Genomic DNA, 25,155 nt, shown 5'->3' with positions numbered 1-25,155 from the left:
CGGAGTTGTCACAAAACTAAGTCTTACGTTAACGTAGTATTTGAGACTTATTCTTGTCCCTTTAACCCTATGCTTTTCAATTTTTTTTTGAAAGTTAACGGCTCAGGGGGGAAGGGGAGGGGGCGTTTTTAGATCAAATTTAATCAGCTGTTACGTGTGTTCCGCTGGTGCTACAGTATTTCAAAAGAAGTTGCACTGATGTGTAGAAAAAACAGTTCTCTAAGTATGAAAATTAATATTATAAAATTTTATATGTTAAACTTAAAGTGCCCCTGACAGGTTGCATCCAAGTATAGTAACTTTTTTAAGCATTTTCTAGCGCAGAATTATGCTTAGAAAACTTTTTAATCTTAATCTCGAAGCTCGACTGGTTAGGGCGTAATTTATATCAAATGACTGCTCTGCAGCGCCACTACGGGCAAAACTGCATAATTCATTGCTCTGGGACAACTTTGGTGGTTTTACGTCATTCTAAGTGGACGTCGTTAGCAACGGATGAAACAAATGCTTCCTAGATGTAATTAGTGGATCACAGTTTGGCCGGAGTAGGTACAAGTGGTTACTTTTTTCAAAGATTTATTGTCTTTGCAGTTTAATAAAACTGTACTGGATATGTTCCTACAAAACCTAAAATATACTTGAAGTGAAAAATGAAGAAATCGTACGAATCATCATTCATATTCACTAATCATAAATAAATAAAAGTTCTCTCTATCATAATGTGCCTTCCGTTGGCCATTGAAATCCGATGTAACGGCCATCTGGACTTGGAAAATTGTTTCGGATTCGCCAAACAATGCATGACGGCAGCACAATCCGATTGTTGCTTCCGAGAGCATCACCTTGTAGTATCCACTCCAATACATGCCTGTAGGCTACTAACAGATACAGCCTTCAAGGAAATAAAATCACTTCGTTTAGTGTGCATTCTTTAGCGTTTAGGGTATTTTTAGCCTAATGTAGCATTCTTACTCGTTTGATAGGTCACCGTTTTCTCCTTTCGGTTTAGTCTATTGATTTTTCTCCGGTTCTTCCTGCTCCTCATAAAAAAAGTCCTCAGAACTGCATGATGTAAGTGTACCTCAAAATCGGTCAAATTTGTAACACAACTAGATGCGTCTTTCCTCAAAAGTTCTTTCGCCTGTGGCTAGGGATTGTAGATCATATAAGGGATGCGAAACTTCATCCGCTTTTGGCTTATCTGCAACACTAGAAGGGTTACGTTTTTTTGTAATTTACAAAATAGTTTCCTTTTTATGGGTTATATAAGAAGAGTGAAGTTGGTTTTAAAGTAATTTAAGGTTTTTAGTTGAAAGCAAGCCAGCAGTAAAGCGTAAAAAAGTGTCAAATTAGCAATTGACCCTTCTAATGTTGAAGGAACAACGGAGTTGCGCGTCCCGTAATGTACCTTCCCTACCTGTGGCACTTCATGGCAACATATACATTCATTGGGCTGGGGCATAGACTCGCACTTGTGGCAAACGCACCACCATAACAAAATCATCTTCAGTGAAGTGAAGAGAACATATCCGACTAGTTTTGTAAGGCCCATCCCACTTTCGAACACTGGAAGAAAACTTTGACCATTTTCTTCTCAGCACCTTGTTTTGTGGGAAAGCGTGAAAAGATAACACACGGTCTTTGTCACTGACACTGTCACATAAACAGCAATTCGTATGCATTGCCTCAACCATAAATTAAGGATACTGTTTGTGAGATATTGTTGTTTCACTGCAAATGGCTATAGCCAGATTACAACAAATAAAAAATTATCAAAATTGTAGCCCTACGAAACTGCAATTTCAATTGAATTGAGATGCTATTTGATAAAAATAAACTCAACCTATTTAATCTAAACCTGATAGTAATAATAAGTTCACTTTTTAATTTCTGTAATTCTTATTTTGCACATGCTTTAGAAAGTTTAGACCAACAGAGCCCCACACATTTACGTTTTGGAGTAGTCGTACCATACCTTACCAAGTCACCACAGAGAAAGAATGTATCCTTCTCAATTATGGTGACGTCACAGCGGTGTTGCCGTTTTTATTTTCGTAATTGAATGAGTGCCAGATTCGCTAAAAGTCAACAAAAGTTTGCAAGCGTGTAACTTAGTAACCTGTTGGTATTTTTTACGATTTGCTGGTCAGGAAAGTTTGTTAGTGTCATCTTTTTGGTATCTTAGGTAAATTTAACGAATTTATTTACCTGTCAGAGGCACTTTAATATTTCAATTTTTGTAAACGTACCCAAAAACGACAGTTTAGATTTATCTTTCCGCCGTTTAATTAGCGTGCTAATTCAATTTTATGCAAAGGTTTGGAGAACAATGAGCTCGATCAACCGCACGAAGTGAGTGTGCCCACTCATTACAGTGATAAAGATTTACGAATTGCGAGCAAACCTTATTAAGCTCATTCCATTTAAACTTAAATACCGGTATCTTCAATTAGTTATATCAGGTTTCCATTTTTCACATGTTTCCAGAACTGCATTGTTTCTGAAGTACTCAATGCTGTGTATATGTTAAAAATCGAAATGTGGGATTGAAAGAAATGCGATGAAGTTTGCAGCTTCAAGATATTATGCAAGATTAGTGGTTCAAGTATCGGTTTGTGAATCGGTAAGCATGGGTTCGATGCCCTCCGTATCAAGCCAATAATTTGTTGAAATTGGTACTGAACTTTTTGTTTGGCATTCAGTGAAGGAATGGCTTCGTGGTGATAATATACATGCCTGGGCTGAAACTGCCTGTTTTGTAAAAATCCGAGAGCTACGCATTTACGAAAAATACAGATAAAGTGTCATGTCAACGTATTAAGCATTTAGTTATTTCAGGTTACGTGGCTAGAGTTCGCTTTAATTCCGGACAAGGAACCATGGATTCAACTCTGACGTCACCAGAAATTCCACAGGAGAACTCTGCATGGTGTTTGAGATTCTACTACAAGGTTGATGATATTGGCGCATCGAGTGACTTCACGGTATCTACCATCCAACAAGGACAATCAAGGTTTGTGGAGCATAATCAATGCTACGTCATTCAACAAACAGTTCATTCCATTAATTGTGGCTACTTGAGAAAATATCTAGTGAGAAACTGTTGATCAGAAATGTTTCTAACACCCAGTTAGGTGAGCTGCTCAAGGCAACCGAGCGGTAGTAGAAACGACAAGAGGTGAATGGTTTCCCGTGACAAACAGAACTTTAAAACTTGGTCCCTCACACTCCATATGTGTTCGGTTTTTGCTTGAACCCTTTAGGTGACGTGGCTCAACCTTGCTTTGTATCACGGTGACGAAATATGGAATCAACTGCAATGTCACCTGAAATGAAAACTGCTCCCCTCTAACCTGTTACACAACCCTTTTGTATTCAAACATGTTACCACATTCTTGTCAATTGACATCGAATCTTTAATAACTCGCACTGTCGGCCAATTGCTGTTAGCTTGCAGCAAAGCATGGCAATGTCATCAAATTTGCCTGTAGTTCTACTACAAACGATCAAGCGTTTTTTAACTTCTCTAAAACAACTTTTGATTTTTATAAACTTTAATTTAAATTTGTTTATCATTATATTTTATTTCAGTAAAATTTGGAGCTTCTATGAACCAAGAGACTCAAAGTCCACATGGCTAAGCACAGACCATCTCTTTGAAGCATCTGATGGAATACTTCAAATTGAAATCAAAGCAATAAAGGAAATCGCTTCGACCGCGATAGATATGGATGACGTCACAATTACACAAGGCGATGCCGAAAATTGTGGTAATTATCGCGGTTAAAATATAAAGCGGTTGCATTTGCTAAAATAAAAAGGCTGAAATGGTAAACAAGTAGTTCGAGTTGAGATATTTTAAGTTTGTCTGCAACAATAACATGACCTTCCACTGTAACAACCATGCCTCTAATAATAATAATGTTATGGTTTTATTTATTGTCGCTCTACAACAGCTAAGGTCTTTTAGCGACAGGGCTCATTTTTAATTTATATCAGGTTTACGATGTTATCAGATTACTACCCGACTCATTCTCTCTGCGTTATGCAAGAAAGAACACAATCGGTACCGTTTTTAAAGTCTTCGGTTTGACCCGACCTGGAATCGATCTCAGATCTACCAGCACCAGAGCCGAAGGCGAAACCACTCGGCCACTGAGCTGGTAACCATGCCTCTATTGTGAGGTTTAGCCATCCAGAAGAAAAGTAAATAATTGATCGTTTAGTTGATGTTGTACCGCAGTCGACGAATGTGCTGGAGGTACATGCCAGAACGGAGCAACATGTCTCAACAGAATCAATGGATTTAAATGCTTCTGTAAGGATGGATATGAAGGAACAAGATGCGAGACTGGTACGATATTGCATAATTAAAATTGATGATTAAATTATCACAAACGTGAAACCATACTTTTCCTCTCCCTTGTTGTCAATTGTGATATAACTTTGAAGTAAATTTTGTTTTCAGAAATTCGATGCACAACGCCTTACCCGCCTCATCATGGTTCAGTTATGCTTAGCAATGGAATACCTATAACCACGAAATCTCTCTTTTACAAAAGTGAGATCAAATACACTTGCAACTACAAATACTATATGGTCGACTTTGCCAGAGGTGTTGTGCAGGCCAGTTGTCAACTTAATAGGCGATGGACTCACACAAGGCCAGTGTGCAAAGGTAAGCAGCATATCCTATACACCTAAAGCATTGTTAATCTTTGAATTATTTGTTCTGTTTGAGGAAGTATTTTTTATTTTTTCTATTCCTGTTTGCTCGCCTGAAGTGAACTTTAAACAGCACATCATCCATCATTGCATAGTTTTTTGATGTACAGAGAAAACCTCAATGCCTTATTGACGCTGAGACAATACACTGGTTGCAACAGTTGAAATGTCATCTGAATTGCTACTTCATAAGCAAGTAATTTAAAATGTGTCGCACGACTGTATACGTTCAACTACATTGAAGTTTTTTTTATACTCAAACTGAAGGCAAAAAGGATAATTAACGTGTGCCACAGGTGCAGCAAACCTAAAACACTATGATATAAGTTACAATGCTGAATCATAGGCATACGAAGCCGAGCAACGTGATCAAGTTTAGCATCTTCAAGTTTATTACATTTACATAAACATAAAACTACACAACAAATTAAGTATCAAACGTTTTCGACATCACAAGATGTCCTCTTCAGGAATAATATACATACAAATTAACTACATCTGAAAAAAATACAATGGTTAACTAAATCTATAAACAGAAAAAAACAAAAAAACTGCACAGTACTTCTGACTAGCTCAAACTCAACGATATAGGCTCCACGAGAATCAAAGGTAACTGCATTAAAAGGTGTTGAACAGATCACATGATATAGTAAAAAGGCAAGGTGCGAAAAAACTAATTTCGCACGTTGCCTTTTTACCGCACCTTGCCCGCACCTTGCCCGATCACATTTTTTCATGTACAGAATGCCAAAATAACGTTTCTATAAAGCAGTTTGAGATCATGTCTAGAGGCAGGTCTGAGTATTAAACAAAGATCTTGGAAGCCCTGTACATAAAACGTCACAATCCACTTTTGAACAGACAACTGTATACTTGCGGCTCGTCTTTCTTGCTCTCTGTATTTTAAAATTAGTTTTTTCGCACCTTGCCTTTTTACCATATCATGTGATCTGTTTAACACCTTTTGATGCAGTTACCTTTGATTCTCGTGGAGCCTATATCGTTGAGTTTGAGCTAGTCAGAAGTACTGTGCAGTTTTTTTGTTTTTTTCTGTTTATAGATTTAGTTAACCATTGTATTCTTTTCAGATGTAGTTAATTTGTATGTATATTATTCCTGATGAGGACATCTTGTAATGTCGAAAACGTTCGATACTTAATTTGTTGTGTAGTTTTATGTTTATGTAAATGTAATAAACTTGAAGATGTTAAACTTGATCACGTTGCTCGGCTTCGTATGCCTATGGTTCAACAAGACAAACTCTCTACCGAAGCTCTAAGTTACAATGCTACCAACATAAAAATATATAATTGTTTTTTAACAGAAATCAGGTGCATTGTTCCCCATCTTCCTTCACCCGTAAAGATGACTCCATTTCGATCTTCCTTTACTCTGGATGATGAGATCATTTACAGGTGTGCAGACAAATACCGAATGGTAGATCATGCAAGTGGAAGGCTAACTGCAACATGTCAAAAGGATTTCATGTGGTCTGAAAGTGTTCCAAGTTGTGTCAGTAAGTTTAGTTATTTGTGTTACACTCAGATCTAGAACCATCCTTTCTTAAATACCATAAATATAACCATCAAATTGACTTTAAGTTAAAAATCAATAAGAAATAATGTTCACCTAGCCAATGAACTTTACTGCATGAAATGTCAACTTATTATAAATTATAAAAAGAGCAAAATTTTTAGTCCAAAAATATCGTTTCTTTTTTACGGCTGTAGGATGAATTTGGTGAGCAGATTTTCAAGCTTTAGAAGTATATATGTTATAAAGTTTGATGTTTATCGTTGACACTTTAAAATTTCGATTTTAGATTGGGACTAATTTTAGATAGGGACATGTAGCCTGTATTTTCAATCTGGTGTTCAATTGGCTTTCTGTGGTTATTTGTGACAGAACGTCACTTTTAGGAAATTCTGAGTGGTCTGAAAAAAACAGATTGCAAAAATGAGATTCTTGGTGTATTACATCAGTAGGGGAGAGTGCCCAACAGTGCCCCGGGTGCCTACAGTGACCCTCCCATCGTTTTTTGCAATCCGTGACAAATTATTCACCCAAGCGTGCATTACCATGGCCGCGTGGTCCGTAGCTGCTGAAACTAAGTTAGGCTGAAATAAGTTTTTGCTTGTTGTTGGCAGAAATAAAAGTTTGTTTTAGGTGGTAAAAAGTAAATTTTCAGAACTTTATTAGTTTTTTTGTTACAGTTTTTGCGGTGGCTTCAGGGATGCTTCACAAGTTTTTTTATGTTTGGTCAGTCACTAGACTAGGTTTCAGTAATAACGTTTCAGATCGTAGGCCTGGGTAAAAAAAACTTACGCCATTTTATCTTGTAGGCCCGTGGTTCCAACAGTGCCCCACCCTGAGGTCTCCTACAATGCCCCGGTGGAGCACTATTGGAAGCCATGAGATTTTACTAATCAATGTACAGTGCCAAAATGATTATCAACATTATATGTTCTAAATGGCAGATTGTTGGATATTTTCTGAATTAAAAAGCTATTTGTGTCCTCTTGACAAGAAATGGCAAGACGTAGGCTACTCGCTATAGAACTAATTTTATGTAGGCCTATTGTTTAGTAATTTTGTCTGTCAAATATGCCAATATAGGCCTACAAATGTAGGTTGTGTCTGTATCTTGTGTTAATACCTTCCATGTAGGCCAAATCAATGATGTCTTTAATCTCCTGCATTGCATGTTCTTTCACTGATTGACTGTTGAATAAACACCTTCCTTCTCATTGCAATTGGTAGTTATGTCATAACACCAAAGCTTTTAAAAAGGTAATTACAAGCTTTAATTAAATCAACTTGGGCTGTTCTCAGTGGCTCCGGCAGAGGGGGAGCAGACGGGGTAGCTGCCCCCCCCCCAATGTTTTGGGCATCATCTTTTTACTTTTTTTTATTAATACATATTGTTATTATTTTTTTAATATTTCTTAAATACCATAAAGATAACCATCAAATTGACTTTAAGTTAAAAATTAATAAGAAATAATCTTCACCTAGCCAATGAACTTTACTGCATGAAATGTCAACTTATTGTAAATTATAAAAAGAGCAAAATTTTTAGTCCAGGAATATTGTTTCTTTTTTACGGCAGTAAATGAATTTGGTGAGCAGTTTTTCAAGCTTTAGAAGTATATATGTTATAAAGTTTGATGTTTATCGTTGACACTTTAAAATTTCGATTTTAGATTGGGACTAATTTTAGCTAGGTACATGTAGCCTTCATTTTCAGTCTGGTGTTCAATTGGTTTTCTATGATTATTTGTGATAGAACTTCACTTTTAGGAAATTTTGAGTGGCCAGTAAAGAAAGAGATTGTAAAGATGAGATGCTTGGTATACTACATCAGTATATTATGCATTATGTCTCTTACTATACAAGCTGCTATTCTTTCATTCAACACGTAATGATATAGGTCAGCTATGAAAAAATGCCCCCCCCCCTCGATCTTGCAGGGAACAAACTAAAACTTGGATGATGATTTTGCATGATGATGATGATTGATGATTTTGATGATGATGATGAATTTGCAGTAGAAAACATCGGTTAAATATGTGTTCCTTACCACACAAATATAATTATGAAATCCAATTATTCTTTTTTTCAGAAATTGACTGTCGGACCAGACGTTTGCAAAATGGAAGATTTGAGCTTCGTCGAGGAAGCTACACAAGACCGGAGTTCATTATTTTAGGTGGAACCATCGTTTACTCCTGCAAATATGGTTACGAAATGGAAGATCGACCAAATGAAAAGTTGTCAATGACTTGCCAAGCTGACAACTGGTGGTCGAAAGAAATTCCAACTTGTTTATGTGAGTGTGCTTCCACACGTGTGCTCCCATATGTGTGCTCCAATATGTGTGCTCCCATATTCCCATATGTGATGTGCCTAAATTCTCCTGCAACGTTTACTTCACTCTAGTGCTCTTCTTATTTCATACAATGTATGTAGCCTAGTTTGGTTGTTTAGATCCTTAATAATGGCTAAAACGCTTTTACTTTTTAGTTGACATTACAGTATTTTAATCTGCATGTACAGCATTGCATAATGTTAAATGAGTGGCCGTTGCTTAATTTATCTCCAAATGGTTCAACAAACGTACGTCTTTACAAACAAGTTTGTAATATCCAAAAACAAATTTGCTCAAAAATATATCTTGTTTGCTATTGGCAGTTAAAACATTTTCTCATTGTTATGAAAAGTAATCAGCTTAAAATTCCGCCTAGAAACAAAACATTTCTTTAGTCATAGTTGCTATGGATTGTGTATTATTAACAACAAACATAATCTGACTTCACAAATCTAAGAGGTGCTTCAGACAAGTTTTAACTAAATGTATTTTTCATGTAATCCAACTTTCACAAATGCTCATTGATATCGATGCTTAATATTTCTTCCACAGTAATCCAATGCAATGTTCCTGAAAGCTTGGCACATGGGACAATCTCTTCAACTAAAAAGAAGTTACTGCTTGATGAGAAGTTCACATACAGATGCAAAAAAGGCTATAGAATGGAGGGGCAAGCTGATGATCATCTGGCAGTAACTTGTCGCAAAAGTAGACATTGGTCTTCAACTCGTCCGACTTGCACACGTAATCGCTACAATTGCTATTTTTGTTAAATTTTGGTAGCTTTGTTTGTTTAAAAAAAAAATTAAATAACTTTAGAAGTCCGTTGTAAATAAAATGGTAAAGAAAAGATCTTAGTATATGAGCATGAAAATATTTCTTTAATTTCAGTCATCATTTGTCCTGTTCCAACTATTCCTGAGTTTGGAAATCTTTCTCGAACTTTTGAAGGAGAAAATGCAAGATTAGGAGATAGTGTTTCTTACAGATGTAATGATGGCTATCGACTGATAGGCGATGAGAAATCAATTTGTCAGAGGGATGGCACCTGGTCAAACGAAATTCCAAGGTGTAGAGGTATACGATAGACACGTATTATCATAGACAAAACATGTATCAAATTTTATTAGTGATATCTAAAGTTTAAATTTTAAGTTGTATTTCATTTTATGATTCAATAATTCTTAAATGTTTCAGCTACCATGTCGTTCAGGCATTGTCTCACGTTGTTATTGTGTATGTAAGATACTTCCTAAGACATAAAGCATTTTTAAAACAATAATACTATAATTTACTCGAATTAAACGGAGTCAAAAGTTAGAAGTTTATTTTGTTGCGCAAAAACAGCGATGCATAGGAATGTAAAGCATACGACATGCAAAACATACACACAAACGAGATAGCGCACCAGGAGGCCAAGAAAAAAACGCAAAGTTATTGAGCCGAGGCATCTTTTGGCATTTTTTGAGCTCTTTTTATTTGATTTGTTTTTTGTTAGCAAAGATGGGCAAGATCACCAGTACTGGTGATCTTGAAGATCAAGATCACCAAGAATAGGTGATCTTGAAGATCAAGATCACCAAACTATGTGATCTTGAAGATCAAGATCAAGATCGTGATCTTGAAGATCAAGATCACTTTCAAGATCACTTTTTGTGTACTTAAAAAAAAAATGAAGTTTTTGATCAGTGATGTTGCAAAAAATAATTACTATAAGCAACCTGGGTAAAGGTATATAGTTGGTATTGCTAACTTTTACTTTTAACTACTCGATCGCTGGCCTAAGAATTGTGATAAGTTAGTGACTGTTGCTATTAGGCCTATCAATTGTTGATGTAGTTTGCGTAGAATCGCAACGTCACACCCAAGGCCGAGGTTAATTACAGTAGTTCTGAAAAAGTCGCAAAATTTGCAATTAGTTTTATACGTTTTATTTATAATAAATAAATATAAATAAACTTTGAACTGCATCATTTTTTACCAAATTTTTGTCTGGTTCATGTGGGAGTTTTTATTCGTGTTACTAAGCAGTTTTAACTTTCACTGTCTTATGTCAATGTTTATTGCACCATTTACCTATCTGGCAACCTTGATGCTGTTGTCTGCTATCAAAAAAGTTCAGAGGCCCGCGGTCAGACAAACCGCTCCATACTCGACCCTAAACTGGCTAAACAAGTCTTGGTCTGGTTGATTTGCTGCAATAAACCACTTTACATGACCAAAGTCGGCGTCCTAGAGTCCAGATTTTTTAACGCCACCATTCTAGAGTTTTGAAACATCTAAAATTGGGTCAAAGAAAGAAAACATTTTTTTTTAAATTCACACATGGAAATTGTAAACAAAGTTAAATCATTTTTTATTATACGGCAACATAAAGTACACGGTAGTTGACTTGTTTTCAATTTCGAAATGGCAACACTGACCAGATTAGACGGAGACTTTAAATCGTCTTTTGTTGGACACATATTACATTAACAGTGGCTTAATGTTAGTAGTTGCCACTAACTGCTTTGTACAGTACGAGTTCTAAAAAAATGCCTCTATTTAGGAAGTAAAATTCAATTTTAAAGTGATCTTAATCTTACTGTTCTTCAAGATCAAGATCACACAAAAAAAAGTGATCTTAGATCAAGATCAAGATCACCAAAAAAAAGTGATCTTGAAGATCAAGATCAAGATCACTTATTGTGATCTTCAAGATCACTTGTGATCTTCAAGATCAAAATCACGCCCATCTCTGTTTGTTAGTATGTTTAGTTTTGTTTATAGCCGAGCCTCCTTTTAAACAAGAATTCCTTATTGTTTAGTTGTCCAGTGCAGTGTTCCAAGCGTTCCTCTCAATGTTGTCGCATCAACCACACAGAGAACTCTAAGACAGGGCGAGACAATCACTTACACCTGCGCTTCTTACTCGTACGTCATGATAGACCAAAGTTCAGACCAACTGACAGCAACTTGCCAGAATGACGGAACATGGTCTACCGCACTCCCAACGTGTTACAAACGTGAGTTTTGCGCATTTCCGTTTTAATAAATTTTGAAGTGATATTATTTCATTTTCTATTATATTGCACACAATCAAATTGTTATTTTGTATTAATAATATTACTCTAATTCCAACTTTTAACTTTAGCAAAACAATCTAATCCAAGCATTGTTTTATACGTAAAGATTAACCCTTTCAGGTTATTGATTTGGAGGACCGTATTGTTGGCTTAATGTGAATTTTTCTTAACCTCGGCTTAAGAAAGATAGAATCCGAGTTAAGACAAAACAGTGCCCCACATAGCCAGTACTTTGGAATACACCTGATGTAGTTTATCACAAATCCTTTCCGGAATCCTGTTTATCCTTCTGAAACTTTCTGAAACATTTCATTGTTAAACCTCTGCCAGAGAAGAAGTTGCTTTTGCAAACATTGATCGCAATGCATTGACTGAGACAGTCATTAGGTTTGTAACATTTGTTCAGGTGACAACATTTGCGGAAACAATGGAGAGCGTTGTCATTTCCCGTTCACATTCAAAGGAGTTTCCTACAACCGATGCACAACTTTTCTCAACAAAGGAATACCCTGGTGTGCCTACAACGCGACATTTACACGTCACCAGTGGGGCAACTGCCAACCTTGTACTGGTGAGTATATTATTTAATCAAGAAATAAACGATATTAGTCTTTATATGTTTTGTTAGTAGTCTGTCTTTTCTTTGGGTAACTTTGATGAAATGCAATTGAACCAATATTAACTTTTTTGAAATGTGTTTCAACGGTTACAAAAGAAAAGCTATAATGGGAAAATTAAAGTTGAGTTTAGTAGACTATATCGAACTATGAAATGTCCTAATTGTTTTCCTTAGAAACCCCTTGTAAAAGAAACTTGGAACTTATTTGCTTGCCTTTAATTATACGCTTTTACTCGATGAAACAAATCAAATTACATATTTTTAACGACCATTTGCAAAAGTTAATAGTCGTATTTTGCCAATTAACTATATGTGTTATGCATGCAATAATATTTGATTTATTGCTAAATTAACATGGTAGGAAAACATGAATTCATTTCACAAATTAGTAAAAATTTAAGAACGTCTTTTATTTTACATTCTGTATATTAATTGGGTTTAGAAGATTCTTGGAGTGAATGGAGTGAATTTGGAGAGTGCTCAGTTACCTGTGGCAGTGGACAGCAGACTCGAAATAGGCGATGTACAGGATCTAAAGAAACGACTTGTCCAGGAAAAGCTACACAATTGCAAGATTGCACAGCACAAACTTGCCCAGTAGAAATTAGTAAGTGTTAACAACGTCGTCATATGTATAATAGCCGATGTTGCCCTTGATGAACTAGATGTTGAGTTCATAAACCTTGCCACCGTTCAAATCGTCCTGCACTTCCCTTATTTAACCCTATTTTAATACGAGCTGTTTTCGTACGCAGAAAACACGTCACGGGCTATCTTAGCCCTGTGCTAATTAATCGCTAATAACGAGAGCGATGAAAATCACAGAGCCAAAATATTCTACAAGATAATAGCCATGTGTATAGTGAGTATAGAAATTAAATTTTTACCCAACAAATTTATTAAAATAAATTGTTTGAGATGAAAAAACTTCAGAAAGTCGGTTTTTATTCTAGTTTCCAGAAATTGGCTTCAAAATTGAAATTTTTGAATTATAACATAAAGTAATGTTAAACTAAACAAAAACTTACTTTTTCTCATAAATATAAGCCATTGTTTGGCGTTTTTAAATTTCAAAGTAACTGCACTAACATTTATATTGCACTAACATTAACATATATATAACTAGCATTGCACGAAAATGTCTAGCCACCTGAGACGAAATGCTTATTGTGAAGGGTAGGAAGGTAGAAAATTGACCAGTGTAGGTTTACAAAATTCGCAAAGAATAAAACTAAAAGTCAAACAACTTCACATTTCAAGCATTTTTCCTTCTGTAAAATATTTCACTACTAGAGTAGGCGCCCTCATAAAGCGCCGTGTCGCTACAGAGAGGGTTAAAGAATTGAATTGAATTATTTTGTTAAAAGAAACAGGGAGCTTGTTTGGTTGCCTTTAATTATTTGCTTTTACTCAATGAAACAAATGAAGTTATACGTTTTTAATGACCATTTACAAAAGTTAATAGTCATATTTCAACGATTAACTATATGTGTTATGCATGCATTAATATTTGATTTGTTGTTAAATTTTAACATGTTAATAAAACCTGAATTCATTTCACAGATGAGTAAAAATTTAAAACGTCTTTAACTTTGCATTCTGCATATTAATTGGGTTTAGAAGATTCTTGGAGTGAATGGAGTGAATTTGGAGACTGTTCGGTTACCTGTGGCAGTGGACAGCAAACTCGAAATAGACGATGTACAGGATCTGCTGAACCGACTTGTCCAGGAAAAGCTACACAATTGAAAGATTGCACAGCACAACTTTGTCCAGTTGAAATTAGTAAGTACAGTATTTACAACGTCGTAATATGCATCATAGCCGATGTTTGCCCTTGGTGAACTAGATGTTGAGTTCATAAACCTTGTCACCGTTCAAAGTGTCCTGCACTGCCCCAATGTGTTTTTGGTAGGTTCCAGGGCTTCCCAAACTGGGGGTCGCGACCCCGCAAGGGGTCGCGTAACAAACTTCAGGGGTCGCAGAGAGTATACCAATTTTACATAAAGTACTGCATATTATCCTATTGTACTTTTCAGACGTTTAGTTTACAACGCAGTCGTTAAAACTGATGTGACTGTTCAAAACATTATTCTTAACTGATTTGTAGATTCTGCGTAAATAGGCCTAGCCCTGGTAGTGGGCTAGCTTGAGGACTGCATGCTAATAGCTAAATATTGAAAAATTAAAAATAATCAAATCAATTGAAAGCTGGTTAAGAAAAATTGAACGGTAGCGATAATTTCGTCAATTTTTGCACGGAAGTGGAGCTATTTGGAAGGACTGTGTTGGCATGTCTACTGAGGGAGCATCTGCAATGACAGGACATACAGCTGGGTTTCATGCAAAAGTGCGATTTGTGAGTGATAGGCCTACAGTAGACATATTGCATTTACACACTATAGGCTATGATTCATTGCGAGACCTTAATAGCTAAAAAGAATATATCCTCATCGAAATGCTATTGTGCAAGATGCTGTAAAAATATTAACTTTATTAAGAGTCGCGCACTCAATACCAGTATTTTTGCAAGTTTATATGGTGGGGTGAAATGTGATGAGAGTTCTTCCCTTTTACTGCATTGTGAAGTAAGATTGCTCTCGAAAACAAAACTTTAAAAATGCATTGAAGTCGTGGTTTTTCCAACGAAAAAAAAATCAAACTTGGTCCATCATTTCTGCAATGACATTTGACTTTCAAAATTATGCTACTGTATTTGTGAGATTTGCTTGAAAAATGGAAAGAACTTAATTTATCCATCTAAGGAAAAAACACCAATGTTTTTACATTGAAATCAAGAAATCAAAAACTTAAAGCGTTCGTTAAAAATTTAATCATCTAGAAAGAAGAAGTTGAAAATGATTCATTTGAAATTTTTCATCTACTGTAGAGTTTTTGACTAACAGTGATGTGGAATCAAATGTTTATGCCTGTGGTTATCGACCACTTGTCCAATCTGTTGAAACAGTTTTAAAAGTATTTTCTTCCAGAATTACAGTAAACGATGCCAAATTAGATTGGATCCAAAACCTATTTGCAATACAAAAACAAAATACCGAGCACCTCTCTTCCAAATCTCAAAAATAACTGATATATTTTCTGACTCTACGTTGCGGCTTGAATTTTCTGGAAAAGTTTCACACTTTTTGTCTGGTTAAAGCGGAATATTTATAGACCTAATAATCTCACTCAGCGGGGACTGCACTCTTGCCGTTTGTGTTCACGCGTCTGTGCGAATCAACGTTATCAAAGCTGACGACAATCGCAAGAAAATAAGCAACAATGAAACTGCCTTGAGACCAGCAGTAACAAACATTGTGCAACGACAGGATTTGCTTTGCAGTAGAAAGCAGTCGCACTGCATAAATGTGTTTTCGGTTTTGTTTCCCATAGGCTACGTGTAAAGTAGCAGGTTTCGAGTATCGGTAGCTTGATGCTACTCTAGTTTCGTTCGAATTAACCCTTTTAACACTTTGCTCCTCAAAGGGAGGCCAGATTTGGCCCCCCCCTCATATTTCCTTTGATTATTTGAAGCACAGTAACGCCATGCACTTGGTTTTTCTTGACTTTTCCTAAAATTGCCAGGCGGATCTGATGATATTAAATTTAATGCTAAAAGTTGTGTAGTTTTCTTGTAAATTCAAGATTTTGGTGAATTTTTGCTATTTCTAGCTCACTTCCAGCAAAGCGTGAAATGGATTACATTGCGATAACAAGCCATAAGCTCATAATTGCTTCGTGCATCGATATGCGCGAGCAGAGAGAAACATCCTCTTGGTTTCCTTTGTTTGGTTTGACCTCAATAATACAAAGCGCGTTATTTCTTATGCCACAAAAGAAAAGCCAGTGATCACAAAGCTGTTAATTAGAAACAATAATAGCAAACGTTTTTTGCGTTATCAGCTCTACAAAGAAGAATAGCAATCCACGATCAATATAGTAGGCTATGTAGGCCACAAACTATTCAAAACAGTTGTTTCAAGCAGATAATATTCATTGACGAATAAAAAACGTTACAATAAGAAATCTTCTCTTGGGTAAATGCACGAAAACCTGGTTTCGAAATAAACGTTCTATGGAAATGCTCTCATTGACAAAACTTGCAATTGAGGAAATGTATCACTGCAAATGCTTTTGGGAGAGGCCGAAGAAATGGCGTTTTTGCAAGCAGTAATTGTGAGATACATTCAAAATTATGAGATAGGCTCCATTTACACGTAGCAGCTAACTCGATGGCTACAATATGTCCCTTCCCTGCTTTATGTCGCCTACTTGTTGTTTTGTCCTGCATTTTTGTTTCACAGTGCACTGTGTGTTGTTCTAAAGAGCGCAAAATGAAGATGATAATGCCTCATCTACATTACTAAATATTTTGTAATGTAGAAGAGGCATAAAGCTAGGCGTCACATCAGACAAACAACAAATCAGCTTTTTTCATCATTGATTCAACATCTGAATACGTTGCGCCAATGTATAAGAGGCCGGCTATTGTGAAGACCTGCCATTTATAAACGATCCGATTAGGCTATACCAAAAGTGGGACAAATTAGTGGATCAAAGAATGAATAAACAATGCTGAGAAAACTAAATCTAAGTGACGAACAATACCGATGTCTTCATTTATCTTTGAAAAATGCTTCCTAAACTTATCAACAAAAAATACCGTAAATAACGGCAAGGATCCCGAAAGCAGAATTTGCTCGACTTTGGCATGAATGTAGTCAGACATCTTCAGTAATAATTCCACACATACAATAACGGGCTCTCAACGGCTGTAAGATACATAATAATCAACCTGGTTCTGGGCGGTTTGTGTAACAGCTTAGGGGAAGACACTACTTGAAATGATGCACCACACAAAAGATTTTCAATGAAGACTGAGTCTAAAAACCGATGTGGATTGTGCTGCACAATGACTTCAAGTTTAGAACAGAAAAGGCACAAAAATGTCACGATAAAAATAAAGACCTTGTGGGAAATTTTCGAGAATCATAACACGATGCAAATACCATAAACGCGTAGTTTGCATGCTGCTCTAAGCTGGCCGGCAACCACAAAGGTAGACAATACAGGCAGTTTATAATTCGAACAGGGCAATAAACATTATAAATACGTAAACCGACAATTTTCTTTTACAAACGTTTTACGTCTAATGGTAAATTTTCCCCCAACAATTTTTTGTGAAGCGCTTGCAAACCACGGTTTTGTAAAATAATTCATCATTATTATTTTTTACTTCTCGGATATTGTAAAACGTCATCAGCAAAATCACAAAAAAAATTTCATTACTTCAATGTAGTAGGCCTAAGAATTTTTTATAGAATTGTAGCCACGTTGTTTCAACAAAGAAGCCATTTTTTGGCAATATAAAGTTATAAAAAATAATTTGCAATCCTGCAAATGTTTGGAAAGAATCTAGGAAGTCTTCTCACAATCTGGCACAAAATGATTATGTTTATTGTATCTCTGCAATATTTTTTACGACAAACTTTGAAGCTTCGTTATAATCATTTTTATCTTTGAATTCAAAAGTTAATTTTTTTTTGGCCAGAAACATAATCGCTGCCTTGCTGATGTTGTCGCATTTACGCGTATTTTTTGTGCTTCAAACAATGACGACCCAGTCAGCAATCCATTCCTTTTACATTGATTCAACATTTGTAAACGTTAAATTTATGTAGCTTTGCTGACTGTGGGTTATTTCACATTTCCTTTGTTTACGCATGTTCCTCAATTCGCTGTTGCATTGTTTCGACGCTGGCGGACTAAAAATGTTATTTCAAATTGATTGACACAATCTTCAATAAAAAGTTTAGCTTCGAACTTAGCTTTGTTGATGTAAATGCTGTATTGTTGGTGGATGTAATTTATGAGTCATGTTTATAAACACCCGTAAGCGAAATGACTTATGATGTAGCTTGCATGATATTTGTGATGCGACTTGACACAAATCCACTATTTCAAAAGCACCTAATTTGAACTTAGAAATTTCAGATAATTTCAACAACTTGTTCAATTGTCTTCTCTCTACTAAAAATATTCATACTACAAACTCAATTGTAGACCTAAAATACACAAACGAAGGTGTAAACAGCTATTCAAGCAGGCTAAGGTGTTACTTATGAGAAATTTGGTTCCATAAAACTAGAAGCTAGCCATGAGTTTGGGAATGCATTAGTTTAGGACGAAAATGTAAGACAACAAACGCAGTTTTGTTTTTTTTCAAATTCGTGTAACAATATTACTCTGATTGTAACTATTTTAGAATCAATGAGTAGCTTACAATAAGATTTGCTCGCAAGTCGTAAGTAAATCTTTATCAATGCAATGATTTGGCACACCGCACACACACTTCGTGCGTTCGATCGAGCTCATTGTTTTTCAGAACTTTGCATGAAATCGGATTAGCACGGTAATTAAATAGCGGCAAGATAAATCAAAATTGTCGTTTTTGGGTACCTTTGCAAAAATTGAAATATCAAGTTTAACATACAAAATTTTAAAATAATGACTTTTCAAACTTATAGACAAATGATTTTTTTTCACACCAGTGCAACTTTTGTTGAAATAGCATCAGCAGATAACACGTAACAGCTGATTGAATTTGATCCAAAAAAGGCCCCCCCTTGAGCAGTTAACTTCCAAAAAAACGTTGAAAAGCAAAGGGTTAATAAATATTAACAAATGTATATTTCGCACTGTTTATCATATCAACTGTAAAGGGTCGCGGAAAATTTTAGGAGATTAAAAGGGGTCGCGAGCAAAAAAGTTTGGGAAGCCCTGGATAAGCGATTTATTTTGTTAAAGAATTGAATTGTTTTGTTAAAACAAACAGGGAGCTTGTTTGGTTGCCTTTAATTATTTGCTTTTACTCGATGTAACAAATCAAATTATATGTTTTTAACGACCATTTACAAAAGTTAATAGGCATATTTCAACGATTAACTACATGTGTTATGCATGCATTAATATTTGATTTATTGTTAAATTTTAACATGTTAATAAAATCTGAATTCATTTCACAGATTAGTAAAAATTTAAGAACGTCTTTTACTTTGCATTCTGCATATTAATTGGGTTTAGAAGATTCTTGGAGTAAATGGAGTGAATTTGGAGACTGTTCGGTTACCTGTGGCAGTGGACAGCAAACTCGAAATAGACGATGTACAGGATCTGCTGAACCGACTTGTCCAGGAAAAGCTACACAATTGAAAGATTGCACAGCACAACTTTGCCCAGTTGAAATTAGTAAGTATTTTATAACGTCGTAATATGTATCATAGCCGATGCTGCCTTCGGTAAACTAGATGTTGAGTTCATAAACCTTGTCATCGTTCAAAGTGTCCTGCACTGCCCCAACGTGCTTTTGGTAGGTCTAGTGATTTATTTCGCTAAAAAATTGAAAAACAATGTTGTTTGTTGTTTACCATGGCTAATGGTCGCCTAGGCAGAAACATTACTTATTTCTAAATCAATAAAATGTTGCTTCATCTTGATTAGGCTACATAACAGAAAGACCATTAAGTCTATTATTACTGATATTTAAAAAGGATGGATAGTAAGGGGGGTCAAATTTTTTTTTTTATTCCATAAAATGGTGGCAACCCCCTCATATTATGAGGTTGGTCATAGAAACTCCCCAAAAAAAGTTTGAGCAGGTTTGTTCAAGTATTCGCCAAGCAATGACCAATTGAAATTTTCAGTATAGGAACATGATAGGCTATGGGACAACGTATGTTAATAAAAAGATTTTTTTTTTGGTGATTTTAAGTGATTTTTTATCTCTATGCCCTTGCTAACATCTAAAATAATCAATTCTAACTGAAATCACTACATATCCGGTATCAATTGATGTTTAAAAGATGCAAGAAAAGTTTAATTTGATCAAAAAATAGTAGCAATATTATGCCTATTTTTGTAAAGGCAATCTTAGTTGAAAGCCAGATCACCGCGTCAAGGAGTCGCCCATCATCCAGGTTTCTCTTATTTGCTGTTAGGTTTTTGTAACGAATTTTCAGAATTGTTGAAGACTTTGCAAAATGTGTGGCTCCAAGTATAGTTGGTTTCGCAACCACAGCATCTTCAATGCGTAAATAGATGTTGACATCCAGGCAACTACCAAAAATATCATGATGTTCATTTGGCTCCACAAAAGCCAGTATTTCCTTCGGTCTCTTCTGACACAAAATTCCATGAATTTGTTGGTGCAAGATGTGCTTTATTGATTCATAAGTTGCGCGAAAGACAAAAAAAAAAAAAAATCATAAGCTGCAATTCAGTATGGGAGACATTGGTTTCTTGAAGTATGCAGGAGAAAGATGGCCGGAGTTTCAGAATTATAAAAGATTGGAAAAAGTGATAAAGAGTATCAAGTTGTAAACGATGTGGCAGAGCGAGGAGTGAGAATTATGGAAGAGTACAATGGGATTTTAACCCATGATGCAGAAGAAAGAAATGTAATTCTTCATTGTGTAGAAAGGACAAGGCGGGATTATCCAGACTTCAAAAAAGCCACACTGTCATCCTCCAAGATGTAATTATTGACGTATTGGGAGTTTAGTTCAGTTTCGTTTGCCTCATCACCGCAATTATATGCTAATTGTGAAAAGGATTTCCTTGCCTGATCTAACTACAAATAAGAAAATCCTGGATGATGGGCGACACCTTGACGCGGTGTTCAGGCTTTCAACAAAGACCCCCCCTACAAAAATAGGCATAATATTGCTACTATTTTTTGATCAAACTAAACTTTTCTTGTATCTTTTAAACATCGATTGATACCAACTATGTGGTGATTTCAGTCAAAAATGATTAGTTTAGATGTTAGCAAGGGCATAGAGATAGAAAAAATCTTTTAAAAACCCCACAAAAAAATTTTTTTTACAGTACGTTTTCCCATATGGCCTATCATGTTCTTATACTGAAAATTTCAAAGAGCCATTGCTTGGCGAATACTTTAACAAACCCGCTCCAAATTTTTTTTGGGAGTTTCTAGGACCAACCTCATAATCTGAGGGGGTTGCCGCCATTTTTTGGAAAAAGGTTTTTTTTACCCACCCTAATGGATAGTCATTAATGTTGTTTGGATGCGAAACAAAACGTACATAAAACACAAACTTACAGCTTGCATCCAATGAGAGAATGCGAACAACCATAGCCCTAAAAAGGATATGTAAAAGTAACATAAAAAGTACCTAAAAAGCTAAAAGCGGAAACCTAAAAAGTAACATATACGTAAGAAAGTATTGCGTATTAAAATAGCAAATTGACACAATAAAGAAGAAGGAAGGAAGAACAGAAAAAAAAATACGGACGCAAAAACAAAAAAACATTGGACATAAAGTCAGGTTGTGGATGTCGCTTGTATAGTTCTTGATTCTTGAAGAAGTGTTTTTGTAAGTTTTACTGCAAACATTGTAGCTCTTTTTCTTGTGTTCTTTCATATGTTGAGGTAAATTGACCCATACCTTGATTCCCATACCATTTTAAACTTTTTTGGAATAATTAGTTATTTGCCTGTAACTGTTGAGTATAAAGCGAATTGGAGCTTGAGCGATGGGTGTTATGCGAATGTATAGCTGATGTGATGTGAAGATGTGATGATATGTGAAGACAGTTTTGAAGTTTTCCAGTAGTTTGTTATTATAAACTTTGAACATAAATTTGCTTATTTCTTGTTTATGAGTGGAATATACATTTAGTGTTCCATTATCTTTATAGAGTGGCGGTGATTTTGTTTTCAATACAAATGCTCAGGTAACGATTTTAATTATCTTATTTTGTATGACTTGGATTTTATGCAAGTATGTTGTGGGTGCGCATCTCCAGTTGATAATTCCATATTGTAGGTGAGAGTGTACAATGCTATAATAAATATTTATGAGAGCTATTTTAGCAATAAATTGTCTAAGTTTACTCAGTACGCTTAAAGAAGAAGATAATTAATTCGCGAAGTTATCAATGTGCTTATTCCAGTTGAGTTTGTTATCTATTTTCCCACTTAATTTAATTTGCATACAGGAGAGTTTAGTCTTTTTATTGTTATTGTTGTTATCAAGCCAAGTGTGTAGTTTGCATAATTATTTTTATATCATCGGTTGGAGGTTTTTAGTAGTTTTTTGAGCCAAATAAAGAACTGTAACATCAGCATTAAGTACAGTTTTTAAATTAGTTGCATCGGGAAGATCGTTTATGTAAACTGAAAACAAAAAGGGGCCAAGTATTCAGTCCTAAAGAACTCCAATAGTAATATTTGAGCGAGAATAGTTGATTTCCCCGCCATGCACGTTAGGGAGTGTCGTCAATGCACTTTTTTTGTTAAATCACTTAGCAACTCGGCTCAGATAGGAGGCTTAGGTCACAAACAAATAATCTGAAATTTTTTTTTAGATCAGGCCGAGGGAAAACGCCGCACAAAAAAGTCAATATTACCTAAATAAAATAAAAATCATTTTTTCTTTAAAAAAAAAGTGTTAAATAATTAAAAAAATATAAAATACACAAAACGACGAAAATAGTCAAAAACAATCACAGAACGTAATCTTTCTTTCACTCAAAACGTGAATGCTGTGAGCGAGCAGTAGTTCGCGTCAGAATAAGGTCATGTCTGCTGTCATGGCCGATAACTTCATCGCTTACTTCGGTGACGAGTTTGATTGCGCGCTCAACTGCTTGTGTGTACATGCAGCACGGAAAACTGTCAATCGATATAGGAACATCGGTCTCGACGAAAAACTCTGTGAGCTGTTGGATGCTGAAATCGCGTAGATTGGCGGCTCAGTGAGTTTCCGCTCGCTCCACCGGAGCAACAAGTTTGTTGTCAAATCTGTGTACCCAAAGTTTAGTTTAGGAATTTCGAAACGACGTATCCCACCCGTGTACTCGTCCCTTGCTTTCTGGATCCCATGAACTGCCAGCATACGCATTGGCTTAGCCTCGTCATGCCTCGTCATGCAGAAGGACCAACACTGCATTCTTTGGATGAGCAGCGAAGGCCTTTGCTTGTAGGCAACTGTCGACGACTTTTATTGATTGGCCTGTCAGATAGGGAGTCAGCTTAACCAACCGAAAGAAAGACCGAGCAGCAAAGTGAATCTTCTTGTTTTGCTTGGTAGTAAACCACATCGGAGCGTAAACTTTAACGATGTAGCATACGTCGTCATTTCTATCAGCGCCTCTGTTGGTTCTGGCTCCGAGATATAAAGTCGGCATATCCTTGAAACGAGAGCAAGCCATCGTGCATGACCCTGTTTTCCTGGATCACGGAATCGAATGCTTTATGGAGGCAGACTTCCCTCGATGACCAACACGATATCGAGCAGATAGGCCTACTTTTGATCGCCGCTAATTTCCATCACCTCATCTACTTCCGTCAGATCGAAATTTGTCTTCTCTAACCCGACGACTGCAAATTCTCCCACTTTGCACTTATCATTAGCGACGACACGGATGATAAATCCTTTGAAGGTTTGCGGTCCTGATGATTTCCCGTCAGGAGTTCGTTGAGGTGAAACCTGGCAAATCGATTATTTCACCGTTCTCCCGATATGTTGCTCAATGGTAGTGATGGCCCTGTGTGCTTACCTGAATTGACAGCAGTTCCGTTGCAGCCAACGACCCGAATGCTTTTCACATCAATTCCCTTGACTTCAAGAGCAGCCAACATCGTTTTAGCAATGTTGTTCCCAGTTGAACGCCCTTGAATGGAAACGTGGTCGATATATTCAGATCATGGGTATTTCAGCATCACGTAGTGGGCTTCGGTTGATTTCTGACGATAGCCAGCTATGCCATTCAATGTAAAAGTTCTATCCTTTCTGTCATCAAAGTAAAGGCCTTCAGCTATTGTGCCGAGAGAACTGGACGCAAAGCGATTCGTCTCTAAACGGAACCGTTTTCGTGCACGAACGAGCTTGTTTTTATCGACTATCATCGTCGGATTGAAATCATCTTTTGTGTCCAGTAATGTTGCGGTTGCGAGGGCAGCTGCTGCTTGACTTGGAATTCCAAACCTTTCCGCCTCACGCGCAACTTTATGCAGATCGAAAGTACATCACTCCTGCTCTTCTTCGAGTTCTTCGAGCACTCCGATAGGAAACGCCTTCTTGGAGTTTCTTCTGCATTGTCGTCATCTGAGTCGTGAGTACATTCTTCGCGTTCTTTCGCTCGTTTTCTCGCTTCTCTCTCTTGAAAGCAGCTTACGCCTTCCGCTCGTCCCTCTTCTTTTCAGGTTTCACCGCCTCCCAATCCAATGAAACCAATGCGTGCTCCGCGTTGGTCTTTAACGAAATCAACCTCGCGTGGGTGCAACAATTTGTCGTCAACGACGTCGAAAGGAGTGTGGAGGCAAAGACTGGCTTTCAATGAAGTTTTCCATTCTGCCGTATTTCTGGCTGTGAGGATTTTGTTCTTCATCTTAACCATGGCCCATTCCTTCAGAATCTTTTTGATCACTCCCTCACGCGTAATGATCGCCACTGTGGCGAAATCGTAGATAGCTCCATTTCCTTCTTATGATCTCCGGTGTCCTCCTTCTTCATGATTTTCTTCTTTCACTGTGGCGTAACTTCGGAGAACGTCACCACTGGTGGGGGGTTATATCCCAGAAATGGGGTGATTTACTGATTAGTTGGACCGTGTTGTGCAGGTCCGGATTTAAGGGGGGAAGAGGGTGTAGTTGCCCCGGACCCTCTTTTTGAAGGCCCTCCGACGTGAAAAAATGTTATTTTGTGTTATTATAATTATTTTTTCTCAGCCTTTGAAATCTCTGCAAGATGCCTCCTTTTTCTTCCGAGGTTAATATTTCGTCACAAGATGGCGACTGAGCTTGGCGTAAAGGCATTAGCAACGGTGTGACTGACTTTTAAGTTACCTTGTAA

The 25,155-nt window shown here is 36.5% G+C and overlaps 1 protein-coding gene across 2 annotated transcripts in view; it reads left to right on the top strand.

The window, feature by feature from the left end:
• The first annotated feature begins 6,171 nt into the window (after positions 1–6,171).
• The window catches only part of LOC145769270 (uncharacterized), a 33,779-nt gene continuing 14,795 nt past the window's right edge, over positions 6,172–25,155 (top strand). For both annotated transcript variants that reach the window (XM_082580853.1, XM_082580852.1), the window contains exons 1-9: positions 6,172–6,241; positions 8,348–8,554; positions 9,146–9,337; positions 9,485–9,670; positions 11,401–11,598; positions 12,065–12,229; positions 12,720–12,884; positions 13,898–14,062; positions 19,361–19,525. In XM_082580853.1, the coding sequence (XP_082436979.1) occupies positions 6,211–6,241; positions 8,348–8,554; positions 9,146–9,337; positions 9,485–9,670; positions 11,401–11,598; positions 12,065–12,229; positions 12,720–12,884; positions 13,898–14,062; positions 19,361–19,525 (1,474 nt within the window). In that variant the 5' untranslated portion in view covers positions 6,172–6,210. The remainder of the gene's footprint in view (positions 6,242–8,347; positions 8,555–9,145; positions 9,338–9,484; positions 9,671–11,400; positions 11,599–12,064; positions 12,230–12,719; positions 12,885–13,897; positions 14,063–19,360; positions 19,526–25,155) is intronic.

This window comes from Aplidium turbinatum, chromosome 4, assembly GCF_918807975.1.
Source record: "Aplidium turbinatum chromosome 4, kaAplTurb1.1, whole genome shotgun sequence".
NCBI lineage: Eukaryota > Metazoa > Chordata > Ascidiacea > Aplousobranchia > Polyclinidae > Aplidium > Aplidium turbinatum.
The sequence above is the reverse complement of the archived record's forward strand: the minus strand, read 5'-3'. Positions and strand labels throughout refer to the sequence as shown.